This window comes from Oryctolagus cuniculus, chromosome 8 (assembly GCF_051225735.1).
Source record: "Oryctolagus cuniculus isolate XC-2025 breed Fujian yellow rabbit chromosome 8, ASM5122573v1, whole genome shotgun sequence".
NCBI classification, from domain to species: Eukaryota; Metazoa; Chordata; class Mammalia; order Lagomorpha; family Leporidae; genus Oryctolagus; species Oryctolagus cuniculus.
The window spans coordinates 24099791-24114369 of NC_142874.1; the positions used below are offsets into that span (position 1 = coordinate 24099791).

Genomic DNA, 14579 nt, shown 5'->3' on the forward strand with positions numbered 1-14579 from the left:
CCCATATGGGATGCTAGCACTGAAGGCAGCAGCTTTACCTGCTACACCACAGTGCTGGCCCTTTACTAAGTTATTCTATAGACTGAAAGACTATTCCATGGGGCCAGCATTATGGCACAGTGGATAAAGCTGCCACCTGTGCTGCTGGCATCCCATATGGGCACTAGTTCAAGTCCCAGCTGCTGTTCCACTTCTGATCCAGCTCCCTGCTAATGACCTAGGAAAAGTAGTGGAGAGCAACCCCCTGGGAGACCCAGATGGAGGTCCTGGCCCCTGGCTTCAGCCTGACCCCTGGCTTCAGCCTGACCCAGCTCCAGCCATTGTGGTCATTTGGGGAGTGAATCAGTGGATGGAAGATCTCTCTCTCTCTCTCTCTCTCTCTCCCCTCTTCTCTGTAACTCTGCTTTTCAAATAAAAAAAAATAAATCTTAGAAAAAGGAAAGACTGAGCCGGCGCCGTGGCTCAATAGGCTAATCCTCCACCTTGCGGCGCCGGCACACCGGGTTCTAGTCCCGGTTGGGGCGCCGGATTCTGTCCCGGTTGCCCCTCTTCCAGGCCAGCTCTCTGCTATGGCCAGGGAGTGCAGTGGAGGATGGCCCAGGTGCTTGGGCCCTGCACCCCATGGGAGACCAGGAAAAGCACCTGGATCCTGGCTCCTGCCATCGGATCAGCGCGGTGCGCCGGCTGCAGCGGCGGCCATTGGAGGGTGAACCAATGGCAAAGGAAGACCTTTCTCTCTGTCTCTCTCTCTCACTGTCCACTCTGCCTGTCAAAAAATAAAAAAAAATAAAAAAAAAAAAATAAAAAGGAAAGACTGCTCCAAGTAGTATGCTCAGTACATTTTTGGAATTTCTTCCAGTTAAACAAAAATGAACGACTAAATACGACATACTTGGTTTTGTGTGCTTCTTAACCATGTAAAAATGTCACAGTGTCAAGCCAAGCATTGAGGATGAAGCCAAACTCTGTCCTAATGTTGGCATGCAGGCTGAATAAATAAATTAGTGCCTTCTTGCCATACTGCTAATTCTGTGAGGTTACCAAAAAATGAGTCGTATTCCCTATGTGAGCACTTTTTAAACCTATGACAGCTACCAGCCATGGCTTGTATGCTCTGCACACCATTCCACAGGCTCCACAAGGGCCAAATGTAAAGAAAACTCAGTCACAGATTCATTTCATACACTCTCAAAATACAGGCGCTCATCAGAGAGGTAAGGCAATGCTTATCCAGGAAATGAATATAAGTCATTGCAATGTGTCAAAGCCATGGGCTTTCTGTCTTCTAATCCTGACACCACAAACACACTTCAAGTGCAGAAGAGTGCAACCTGCTTACCACGATCATCATAAATGCTCTTTTTAAAAGATTTATTGTATTTACTTGAATGACAGAGTGACAGCAAGAGAGGGAGAGACAGAGAGAGAAAAAGAGAAGTCCTCCATCCTTTGATTCACTCCCCAAACGTCCACAACAGCCAAGCCTGGGCCAGGAACCAGAGACGTCATCCGGGTTTCTCATGTGTGGCAGGGGCCCAAGCACTTGGGCCATCTTTTGCTGATTTCCCAGATGCATTAGCAGGGAACTGGATTGGGAGTGGAGCAGCCAAGACTCCAACTGGTGCTTCAATACGGGATGCATACCTCCATCATACGCTGTAGTATTTTGCTGTTCACCTTGCCACCTTTGCATCGGATGAAAACCATCCAATTTTCCTTTCTTTCCATTTGGCAAGGATTAGAATTCCCAGAACACTATTTCCAGATAGGTGTTAAATTGATCTTCTTATCTTCTTCTTTATTAATATTAATATTAATATTAAATGACTAGCTGGCTATTCATCTCTGTTAGGAATAAGTTCCATTCATCTGCAATTACTACACTATGACACTTCAGAAAGTTCATGGAAACTGTAATTAAAAGGTAAGTTTGACTGCAAAACAAACTGACATCTATTCATACAAGGGATCTTCAAAAAGTTCATGGAGAACGCATATTAGTAAAAAACAAAGCATTCATATACAAATCTGCACTCATGCATCCCAAAGACTAACTGGAGCATGAAGAAGTAACTCGAGTGAATGATGGCAAAATCTTGTTACTGGGAAAATGCTGTTGCACTTCATTATTATTAAAGCAGAAAGAGGTTACATCAAAGTACGAGTATTGCAGTATTTTATTTTCTTACCATTGAATGAGAAAACACCTTCTTAAACTTTTTCGCACAGGGAGGAAGGTATCTCTTTCCAAAAAGATGTGCTAAAACCACCACCAAGGTTTCCATCACATCTTCAGAAAATGTCTTTTTGCCTGTATTTTGTTATTTAAAAAAAAAAGTTTAATTTTTCAAAACCTTGGAGAACAAATGTAATGTGTAAGACACAGCTGAAAACTTACTTCCTATGAATTTGGTGACTTTTTTTTAACAAACTACACCAGCATTTCACAATATTGCAGGCTAACTGATGGCATCTTGCTACAAAACGCTTTGCATCCTCCTACCCCCTCTTACCTGTAGAAGCCTGGTGGTCAATGAGCGATGGTTGCCCCTACTCTGTAACTGCCCTGGGATTCCCTCACTGGCTCCAAGTCTTGCCTTTGCTCCTCTGTCTCCATTCTACTCATTTTTTTCTACCTTGGTGCAACCCCTGCCAAGGAACAAAGGCCCGAAGCTGCTTGCTAAACTCCTCGTCTGCCCTTCCAGGCCCTGTGTGACGTGAATCTGCGCCCACTCTCTCTTTGGTGCACGTTACAGAAAGAACTCGCACCTGCTCCTCTTGACAGGCCTTTGCTGCCAATATTGCTTTTTCCCTGGAATATTTATTCCCCATATTTTCTTATGCCCAAACCCTCGCAATACACTAGGGACTAAATCTCCTAGAGGGAAAGCCTATGTGAAATTCCCGATATTTGATCTGCTCCAGCATTTTGCAGAGGGCCAGGGTCCAGACCACTGGGAGCATGATGGATGAAGGAGCTGAATGACAGGCACTCATGAGAGACTAGGAAACAGGCTACAACTACCTGCAGTATCAGAGAAATGCCATGCAGAGTGAGGCTTTCAAACTTGATTTCTTTTTTTGTTTGTTTTTGTTTTTGTTTTTTTTTTGACAGACAGAGTGGACAGTGAGAGAGAGAGACAGAGAGAAAGGTCTTCCTTTGCCGTTGGTTCACCCTCCAATGGCCGCTGCGGCCGGCGCGCTGCGGCCGGCGCACCGCGCTGATCCGATGGCAGGAGCCAGGAGCCAGGTGCTTTTCCTGGTCTCCCATGGGGTGCAGGGCCCAAGCACCTGGGCCATCCTCCACTGCACTCCCTGGCCACAGCAGAGAGCTGGCCTGGAAGAGGGGCAACAGGGACAGAATCAGGCACCCCGACCGGGACTAGAACCCGGTGTGTCGGCGCCGCTAGGTGGAGGATTAGCCTAGTGAGCCGTGGCACCGGCTCGAACTTGATTTCTATACATTGTTAGCATCATGTGAAAATTGTGCCCAGCTTTCAAATTGCTTTAGCATTCTGAGACCCTCTACGCAATATTTATATCATAAGTAAAATTCATGACTCTTTCTTGAAAAAAAAAAAAAAAACAGGTTCACATGGATCAAAGGCTTTATGATTTGATTTATTATTAGTGTTAAGATATCATGGGCCAGCACAGTGGCATAGTGGGTTAACACCTGGCCTGCAGTGCCGGCATCCCATATGGGCACCGGTTCGAGTCCTGGCTGCTCCACTTCTGATCCAGCTCTCTGTTATGGCCTGGGAAAGCAGTAGAAGATGACCCAGGTCCTTCGGCCCCTGCACCCATGTGGGAGAACTGGAAGAAGCTCCTGGCTCCTGGCTTCAGATCGTCCCAGCTCTGGCCATTGCAGCCAATTGGGGAGTGAACCAGCAGATGGAAGACCTCTCTCTCTCTCTTTGCCTCTCCTCTCTCTGTGTAACTCTGACTTTCAAATAAATAAATAAATATTTTTAAAAAGATATATACTACCATATCATCTTAATTATTTCTGTACTATTTTGATAAAAGTTGATGTTTCCAAAAATAAAATAGAACAATGGGTCACTAACTGTATATTCTAGCCTTAGCTGCCTGCATTTGTGTTTGGATCACACCGTTCTATTTCCCTCTTTACCTTACAGCATTGTGTTTCAGTTATAGAAAAGGGAAAAACTAATTTAAAATTATAGTAAAGGAAATCATTACAGATGACAATGTTTTATGTAAATAACTTCCAAAAATTTTTCAGTAGAATAATGCTTATTGTCTTTAACAAAGCTAAAGGTTATAATTTCTTAAAATTTAAAAGTATATTAAATAATCATTAAGAATCATATTTATATTATGATTATACATACAAAATTCAGATGCTAATAATATTTTATAAACATATTTAATTTTGTAAAATGAGAAGAAAAACCTTCAAGATACATTAGGAGAATGGGCAATCAGAAAATGGCCTACCAAGATGCATGCTTAGCCTAGCAGTTAAGATGCCTACATCTCATATGGGGTACCCAGGTTTAAAATTCAGATCCAGCTCTTACTTCCTGCTAATGCAGATGATGGCACAAGTGATTGACTGGGTTCTTCCCACCCACATGAGAGACATGGATTGAGTTTCCAGCTCCCAACTTTGACCTGGCCCAGGACCAGCTACTGTGGACATCGGAAAGCAAATCAGTGGAAGATTTCTCTTGGTCTACTCGCTCATTCATTCATTCATTCATCCTCTCTCTCTCTTTTCCCTCCTCCCCCCCTCTCTCCCCATCTTTCCCTTCTTCCCTCCTTCCCTGTCTCTCCCCCTTCTTCCCCCTGTCCCTCCCTCCCTCTCAATCTTTTAAAGATGACACACCATCAAAAGCAAATGTAGTTCTGGGGAATGTGCAGGTATATGTGAAGCAGTCGTACGGGATGTCAGTGTGTGTACATGTACAGTGTAAGGGGTAGGAGTTGGGAAAAGGATAGCTGCTCACCATCTACGATGACTGGAACACACAGCTTGTGAAACAGACCTTTCACCAGCATGCTTACTAAAGCAAAGTTTGAAGGTTCGTGGTAGTGCAGGTGGGACACAAGGCCAGCATATCCAACGGGAACACATTCTTGATTCAGGTATCCCTGTGAATCAATTTAACAATTTAGCCTCAGTCCCTAGATCTCAGAAATACCCAACAGGTAAGTCATCAAGTAAGGAGATTTCAGTAGTAAAGTTAAATACATGTACGAACACTTTAGTGAAAACAGGTTTAAATCTTACCTCTCTGACCAAGAATTGCAAAGAATATATGAAGTAAAATTTTAACATGCACTTGACCTTTGGTCGCTTGAAGGACATCAAGGAATACTGGAGCAGCGACAATGCCTATGCACACATGTCAAAACACCAAAGTTAGACAGGCTAGCTATAAAGTTTGAGATATCACTAATGACTTTGTTATATTATATACTCTAAATAATTATTACAGATATGCCATAAGTTTTACATTCTCTATGTATGAATAAAACATAATAGGATGAAAAATTTACTGGGAGAGATGAACAATGACAACTTCACTCATAACCACTGAGAAATAAATGTAAACTTATGAATATATAAAAGTAAGAGTTAGGAACATTCCAGTATTTAGTACATTTTCAACCATTAATTCTTTGAAAATTTACTTTTAAATGTTCTAGGCTAGATATATTTATTGAAAAAAATTTCTCATATATGCAGAGTGTATTTATAATCATGGACTTAATTTGTCACGTGTACAGAAGTTACCACCATGTTCTTGTGTGAAGGAAAGGCACTAAGACAAGAATCAAATGTTGCTAAGAGTTTGCGAACTGCACATTGTGATTTTATTCCCTCCAAGATACCTAACAGGCGAGGCTTACTTTAGACTTGAGCTAAGATGATTATGTCTGTTAGAGAGGGTAGAGACTGTACCTTTGCTTTGGCATCCTCTTTGTCATCTGCTTTGGCAACCAACAGCATGAGTCTGAGAACCAAGGTGATGTTTAGGGGAAACTGACCCTTCAGCTTGGGCACATCAGACTTCAAGAGCCGGTCTATCTTGGGTAATGGAATATCATAGAAGATCACACTTCCTATAAGATCTTCTCCACGCCTTCCTGCACGCCCAGACATCTAAAGAGATGACCACAAAACTTATGCAAGTTCAAATCCTGGCACTGTAAATAATGTCTCACTTACCTATACCATGTGGAACATTAAACATTTGAAAATAAATCTTCAATGAGTTTTTTGTTTCTTGGTATATTGATGTTGTCAAATCTTGCAGAATTATTTTATTTTATAGATATATTTTTATAGATACATTTTAAAGTCCAGTGTTAAGACAGTATTGCCTCTTTTTTAAAAAAATAAATGGAGTACCAGCTCCTGTGTTTAGAGATCATGATCTGGGGTCGGTGCTGTGGTTTAACTAGGTTGGGCCACCTGCAGTGCCAGCATCCCATATGGGCACCACTTGGAGTCCCGGCTGCTTCCCTTCAGATCCAGCTCCCTGCTCATGGCCTGAGAAGGCACTGGAAGATGGCTCAAGTGCTGGGGTCCCTGCACCCATGTTGGAAATGTGGAAGAAGCTCCTAGCGCCTGGCTTCAGATTGGCCTAGCTCCAGCCTTTGGGTCCATTTGGGGAGTGAACCAAACGATGAAAGACCCCCCCCCCACCTCTCTCTGTCTATAACTCTGTCTTTCAAATAAGTAAATAAATCTTTAAATAAACAAATAAAGATCATGACCTTAGGGAAGGCATTTGGTGTAGGATGCTTGGGATGCCTGACACCTAGATTGGAACGCCTGGGTTCAAACACCAGCTCTGGTCCCCTTCCCAGCTTCCTGGAAGGCAGCAGGTGGCAGCTCAAGTAGTCAGGTTCCTATCACTCACACTGGAAATCCAGACTGAGTTACTGACTCCTGACTTCAGCCTGGCCTAACCCTAGCCACCATAGGTGTCTGAGGCTTGAACCAGTGGGTAGGAAACCTCTTTGTCTCTTTTTTCCTTCCTCTCTCGTTTCTCTCTCTCTGCCTATAAAATTAAATTAAAATCATGGCCTTTAAAGCAGGCACAATTTCTGATTTACCAACGTAGTTCCAGAAACGAGCCTAAAATCAAAACCTTATAGACACTTAACATATAATTATTGGTGGTTGGCATGAATTGGGTGCTCAAAGATGTAGTTACTTCCCTCCAATATTATTTTTGTTTATGTTCAAGAATATTTATCAAATTGAGAATATCTTCAGGAAAACTAAGCTACTGACAATATATTTTACAAGTTTTTAAGTGTAATCATATTCATTAATATACATATATAAAAACTCAGTTTCAAATATTTTTATGGCCACCAAATATTTCAGAACAAATGGCTTTTCCTGGCCTACTGAATGAGCATTTCAGATACCTGTATATAGAACCGTAACAGAAGTCATGTATTATAAATACCTGTCGAAAGTTCAGAGCATCCAAATAAACAGAGTCTTCTGTAAAAACAACGGTTTTACAGGGCATATTAATTCCCAAAGCAAGGGATGATGTAGCTGTCACTACCTATGATGGAAAGCAAAAAAATTAAAAATTGGGAAAACATATTTAATGTAGCATACACAGATGCATACGTAGTAAGTATTGACCAAATTAAATCCCCTTACATTATTTTTCTTGAGTAAAAGTGCAGTGTTAAGACAGTATTGCAAAACATCAAACTCTATGCTTGCTTTTGGAATAGACAGCTCTACATCCCACTTGGATGTTCATTCATTCTCATATTCTTGCTGAACATTACAATTATACAGCATTTTCCAGGTAACAAAATGATACAAAATCAAAGCCATTCAGTAAGCCTTCAGTGTTACTGTCTGTGTGTGTTTGGCATGAATAAGAGCAATATGTTATACAAGGAGTTTATTTTCACGTTAAAAGATTTCCAAGAACAGAAAATAGTAAATGATACAAAGTCAGACTAAGCAGGAAGCAAGTCATAATAAGCATGACAAAACCATTCTAAGACGTAGATTGTAAAAAGAAAGAAAGGTAATATGATATAATTAATATTTACAAGATCGATTTGGCAGCTCTGGGAGGAAATAATTGTAGGAGGTGATTACCAAAAGTAGAAGTCTGACAGAATGCTTTTAGATTATTCTAGACAACATATTATGACATAATTGAACAGGAAATATTCCTAGTGGAGAGATGTGGGCTGTACATGCATGTGTGTGCACGTGTGTGTGTGCGTGCATGTGTGTGTGTGAGAGAGAGAGAGAGAGTTGATAAGCACTTGCTGACGTATTCTGGCTGTTTTAATGTGGAAGGAAAAAGCACTGGGTTCCATGTCCCTGAGTTCTGTATCTGTGAATTCAACCAACCAAAGACTGGAAATATTTGGACAAAAAAGTGTACTGAACACTTACAGTCTTTTTTTTTTCCTGTCATTATTTTCTAAATAATATACTGTAGCAACTACTTACATACAATACACTGCACTAAGTAATGTAAGTAACCTAGAGACACAGAGGATATGCATTGGTTCTATGCCAAAGCTATGCTGTCTTATATAAAAGACTAGAGCACTGATGGATTTTGGTATCTGTGCAAGTCCTAGAATCAGTCCCCTGCAGATACCGAGGGGTTCACATTTCTTAGAGAAAGGTCAATCTACTGCTGGAAACTGTCTTATCTCAAACCTACCTAAGGTTGCTCAGATACATTTTTGTTTCTCATGTAGCCTTTTCTTCTCTTGAAAATAAACATAGTTAGGTTATACATTTTCCTCCAACTACTAGCTTAGCTGCATCACAGAAGTTTGTCTATACAGCATTTTATTTACCTAGCAAATAAATAAATTTTCTGGGGCTGGCGCTGTGGCATAGCGGATAAAGCTGCCGCCTGCAGTGCTGGCACCCCATATGGGCGCCGGTTCGAGTCCCGGCTGCTCCTCTTCCAATCCAGCTCTCTGCTATGGCCTGGGAAAGCAGTACAAGATGGCCCAAGCACTTGGGCCCCTGCACCCACGTGAGAGACCAGGAAGAAGCTCCTGGCTCCTGGCTTCAATAAGCGAAGCTCCAGCCAGTGCGGCCAACTGGGGAGTGAACCAGCAGATGGAAGACCTCTCTCTCTCTGCCTCTCCTTCTCTCTCTGTGTAACCCCGACTTTCAAATGAATAAATAATTCTTTAAAAATAAATAAATAAATAAACTTTCTTATTTCCATTATTAGTTCTCCTTTACCCCGTTAATTTACTCTTAATTTTCACACTGCAGTTTATACAGTTATCTTTCTGGATCACTGGGGAATGATTGGGCTATCTGAACAAAGAATGGACTTTCGGGGCTGGGACTGTAGCTCAGCAGGTTAAGCTGCCACCTGAGGTGCCTGCATCCCATAGGAGAGCAAGTTTGAGCTCTGGCTGTTTCATTGCCTACCCAGCCCCCTGCTAAAGTGCCTGGGAAAACAGTGGAAAATGGCCAAGTACTTGGGCCCTTGACACCCATGTGGGAGACCAGATGGAGTTCCTGGTTCCGGGCTTCATTCTGGCCCACTGTGGCCATTGTGGTCATTTGGGGAGCGAATCAATAGAGGGAAGATTCCACCCCCCCTGTGTGTGTGTGTGTGTGTGTGTGTGTGTGTAACTGTCTTTAAAATAAGTAAATACATCTTCAAAAAAAGAATGGATTTTATTTAATAAAAATGTAACAATATGGATTCATCTGTGGCAATAATATGTTGTAATAGTGTAAGATGTTAATAAAAGGAGAAATTGGGTGGCATGAGATATTCTCTGTACCATCATAACAACTTCAGTTTTTAACCCTAATACTCAAAATCTAAATGAAGTTAAAAAGAGTCATCCTGGAAAGAAATTTGGCTATGTATTTCCAGAGCCTGCTACCTTTTCCTTCTGAGACATTTCTTTCACTTAGCAGAATCAATCAATTCTAAATAAATAATTAAAATGATGATTGATGGGGCCAATACTGTGGTGCAGTGGGTAAAGCCACTGCCTGCAGTGCCAGCATCCCATATGGGCGCCAGTTCAAGTCCCGGCTGCTCCACTTCCAATCCAACTCTGCTACGGCCTCGGAAAGCAGCAGAAAATGGCCCAAGCACTTGGGCTCCTGCACCCACCACAGTGGGAGACCTGGAAGAAGCTCCGGGCTCCTGGCTTCAGATCGTCCCAACTCCAGCCATTACAGCCACTTGGGGAGTGAACCAGCAGATGGAAGATCTCTCTCTCTCTCTCTCTCTCTCTCTGTAACTCTTTCAAATACATAAATAAATCTTTTAAAAAATGATTGTCTATGTTGAAAGAAAATTAACAGTATAATGCTTAAGTAAATTAAATATGTGTATTTTCTGTTGCACACATGTTTATTACCTCATGCTAATTATTAAAATAATATTAGGCAAGGCAGACAAGATCCCAAATTGGGCACACATTATCATATTAACTATGTAAAAATGTATGGAAGGAAATATGATAAATGTAGGTGGCGCATCTCCCCAGGTGCAGGGATTGAGAGAGAGAGCTAGATAGAGCATCTTCCGTCCCATAGCCACTGCAGCTACCCAATTAAAGTGAAAGCTGTGCTTTGTAGTGAGTTCATCTACCTTGACGTGCTTCAGTCTGAAAAGGGTCTCAACAACTTGTCTCTGTTTGTACTCCATTAAACCATGATGGTAGCCAATGCCCCGCTGTAAAAGCCTGATCAGACCAGAGCCTCCTCTTGTCCATCTCAGCCTGGATACAATCTTCCTGAAAGTCTGAAACACACACACAGTTTGCAAAATCAAATGAAGGCATATGTCCTTTGACTGAAGCCTGATTTTATGTGTTAGAAGGCTTTAGCAGGCAGAGTTAGATGCATTTCTGGGAAGAGCAGTTGTGTTTTAGGCTAGAACCTCAAGTTCATAAACAGAGCAGTTCTGTCCTAAGTGGCATTCATGCATAAGACCTGAGAAAGTAGAATGCAGCCCAACCTCAAATGCACTGATCCTTTCTTCACATGCCTTCCTCACAGCAGCCATGTGCCCAATTTTCCCTCATACACCTGCTGACATCATTCCCACAATGCTGGAGGCAGCTCCAGCTCATCCTGGGGTAATGAGGAAACACTGAAGCAACACAGTAAGAATTCCAAGAGGAAGATGCTCCATGCAGGCCCAGCGTCCCTCCAGGCAAGTAGCAAAATCCATCCCTGGCCCCCACACAGCTCTCAGCGGAGTCTGATGATCAACTGCCTTGTGCTCTATTTTTGCTGCTGACTTGAAACTAACTAACCGCTGTTCACTCCAATCACATTTGACCACTGTCTGCCCGTGTCTGTCTGTGTCTCCCTGTGCTTCCAGGCTGGCACCTTTGTGTTTCTCACTTCCTGTCTCTCTCTCCACACTCTCTCCCCATCTCTGTCCTGCAGCCCCTTCTCTGAAACTCCCTGTCTGCTCCTGAACAGTTTCTACCTCTGTCAGTCACTATTGCTCTTTTTCTTTCTTTCTTCTCTTTCCCACCCTCTTTTTTACTTTTATTCTGCTTCCCTCCCCCTTTCCAACCTGCACCATCACTAAAAGAAAAAAGCAAACATACACAAGTAATAACCATTGATCTGACTACATGGTCTAGTAGGTCAACCAACCAACAGATGCACACCCGTTATCTGGCATATCTCTCAGTGTTCTGGGCTTAGTTTCTGAGTGAGACACACAGCAGTGGAGGAGAAGGCAACCGTTTCTAGTTTGTAAAACTGGGCATGTGGTGGATGATTTGGTGACATGAAGCACAGAAAACGGGAGAAGTTTTCAAATGAAAGACAAATCTGATTTTGATTTCTTGGTAGCAAGTCACTGCATTAGCTCAGAAAAGAGATTTAACATTTACCTTTTCTTTTTCTTAAATTTTTTATTTGCTATAAGGAGAACAAATCTCATGTATTTTATATATACAGTTTTAAGAACATAATTATGGGGCCGCCACTGTGGTACAGCGGGTAAAGCTACTGCCTGTAGTGCCAGCATCCTATATGGACACCAGTTCGAGTCCCAGCTGCTCCACTTTCTATCCAGTCCTCTACTAATGTGCCTGGGAAAGCAGTGGAGGATGGCCAAAGTGCTTGGATCTCTGCAACCATGTGGGAAACCTAGGAGAAGCTCCTGGCTCCTGGCTCCTGGCTTCAGCCTGGCCCAGTCTTGGCCAATGTGGCAACTTGGGGAGTGAACCAGCAGATGGAAGATGTGTGTGTGTGTGTGTGTGTGTATCCGTGTAATTCTGCCTTTCAAAATAATAAATATTTTTTTAAAATATCATGATACTTCCCACCCTCCTTTGTTCCCTCCCTTGCTCCCATCTACTTCCTCCTTCCTTTCTTATTTTCTTTTAATTTCTACAATGATATACTTTGAATTCACTTTATAGTCACAAGATTCGATTATTGCTCATGGCCCTTGTCTATACTCTTCAGGAACAGTGGGGTTTTTTGCTGACTGCTTGTTGAATTCTTTACTTACTGGAGGGTGACTCTTGGTGATTACTTTTACCTTTTCTATTTCTATTTCTATTACATAAAAGATTATCATTAACTTTAACAGATGCAGTCGACTGCACAAAGAAAAAGCCTGCACTTGCTATACCTCGTCATGAATCTTTGAACCACTTTTAATAGCTGTGTAAGCTTACATATATAATCTTAACTTCTTCAGCCTCCAACTCCAGTTTCCCATACATTAAGATCAATTTAGATGAAATAGGTTGTGTTTTATAAACTGCATAGTACAGTATAGACACACACACACACATATAAGGTTATGCGCCAGATTGTGCACCACCAAAACTGAACTTTGAAGTACTTGATACAATTAAGTTAAAAGTAAAATCATTACAGTGAGCTGCAATCCAATATGACTACTACCTTTGTAAGAGGAATTTCGGACAGACACATACAGAGGAAACACGATGTAGTGGTAACAGACAGCAGGGAGAAGGTACCCAATTATACAAGAGGACTGCAACAAGTTCATGGAAAAATCAAATCGAAAAACTAAGTTTATTCTAGTGCAAAAAACTTTAGAAATTCACGCAGAGCTTTCTCATAACATGTATTCTCCATGGCCTCTGGGAAGATGCCTCGTGTGGGCAGATTTCAAAATTCTTTTGCATAAAATAAACTTATTTTTTAATTCTGTTTTTCATGAGCCCTCTAAAGTAATGCATGTAAGCCCTGGAGAGAGACCTGGAGCAGACCCTGCCCTCTGAAGCCTCAGTAGGAAGTAATCCTACTGGGTGCCAGACTTCCAGCAGGCATAACTGTTAAGAAATAAATTCCTAACACGTGGTACCCTGGTGCAGAAGCCTTAGCAAATGAATCCATCCACCTAGGCATGCCCCCTGTTCTCGTCTCTTACCTTGCTATCCACACCTGCTCGATCAACATAAGTACAGTCCGGAGGAACTTCTTTACTCTTTTTAAGACTCTTCTTTATTTCCTTTATTTCAGCGTCCCATAAAATCAATCTCTGAATTCGAGCAGTTGAATTTGAATGTAAATAACTGAATATAAAAAATCAGGAACGTCGTGAATATTGATTATAACATGCCCTCTTCTTTTCAACATTTGAAATTGTGTCTGTAAGTGCCAGCATAAAAGAATGCCTGGTAATTTGAACCCAAAATATGATTGCCCTTATTAAAGGATATTCACCAGGCCTTAATTACTTCAATTCTCATTGCTTACCATCTGTTATTTTTAACATATGCATTGACACCTACTTAACAGAAAACAGAAAAACCATTCTTGGTCCTGCTTGACTACAGATTCTGGTATGAGGCCTGCTCACCTGTGGATTCCAGCAACAGGTCTGTCGCCAGACTTGGCAAGCCAGTAAGCCCATAAGCTCCACTAACTGGCCCATCTAAAACCTCCATTCAAGCCAACTGGTAAAACTGCCAAAGCCAGTTTATAAAGATTGGAAGAAATGATTGCTTCTTCAAATGCACAGAGAGCAACATGCAGGTACCAGAATCAAAGAATCAGGGAAACATGACATCACCAAAGGAATAAAATAAGATTCCAATAACGAAGCTTAAAGAAATGGAGATCTAGGGGCTGGCACTGTGGCTCAGCGGGTTAACGCCCTGGCCTAAAGTGCCGGCATCCCATGTGGGAGCCAGTTCGAGGCCCGGCTGCTCTATTTCCAATCCTGCTATGCCTGAGAAAGCAGTGGAGGATGGCACAAGGCCTTGGGCCCCTACATGTGTGTGGAAGACCCTGAGGGGGCTCCTGGCTCTGGATCAGTGCAGCTCTGGCCATTGTGGCCGATTGAGGAGTGAACATCGGATGGAGGGCCCCTCTCCCTCTCTCTCTCTCTCTCTGCCTCTCTTCTGTGTAACTCTGACTTTCAAATAAATAAATAAATCTTTTAAAAAAAGAAAGAAATGGAGATCTAGGGCTGGCACTATGGCACAGTGGGTAAAGCCACTGCCTGTAGTACCAGCATCCCATATGGACACCGGTTTAAGTCCCGGCTGCTCCACTTCCACTCCAGCTCCCTAACACACCTGGGAAAGCAGTGGAAGAT

At 42.2% G+C, this 14579-nt stretch overlaps 1 protein-coding gene across 1 annotated transcript in view; it reads right to left on the reverse strand.

Annotated features, from left to right (window-relative positions):
- Positions 1–1860: 1860 nt before the first annotated feature.
- The window catches only part of LOC138843574 (putative ATP-dependent RNA helicase DDX60), a 65229-nt gene continuing 52510 nt past the window's right edge, over positions 1861–14579 (reverse strand). The window contains exons 25-31 of the mRNA XM_089301758.1: positions 13407–13551; positions 10623–10775; positions 7458–7562; positions 5936–6136; positions 5261–5365; positions 4977–5121; positions 1861–2311 (exon numbers count right to left, since the gene is read on the reverse strand). Coding sequence (XP_089157884.1) covers positions 2178–2311; positions 4977–5121; positions 5261–5365; positions 5936–6136; positions 7458–7562; positions 10623–10775; positions 13407–13551 — 988 coding nt within the window. The 3' untranslated portion in view covers positions 1861–2177. The remainder of the gene's footprint in view (positions 2312–4976; positions 5122–5260; positions 5366–5935; positions 6137–7457; positions 7563–10622; positions 10776–13406; positions 13552–14579) is intronic.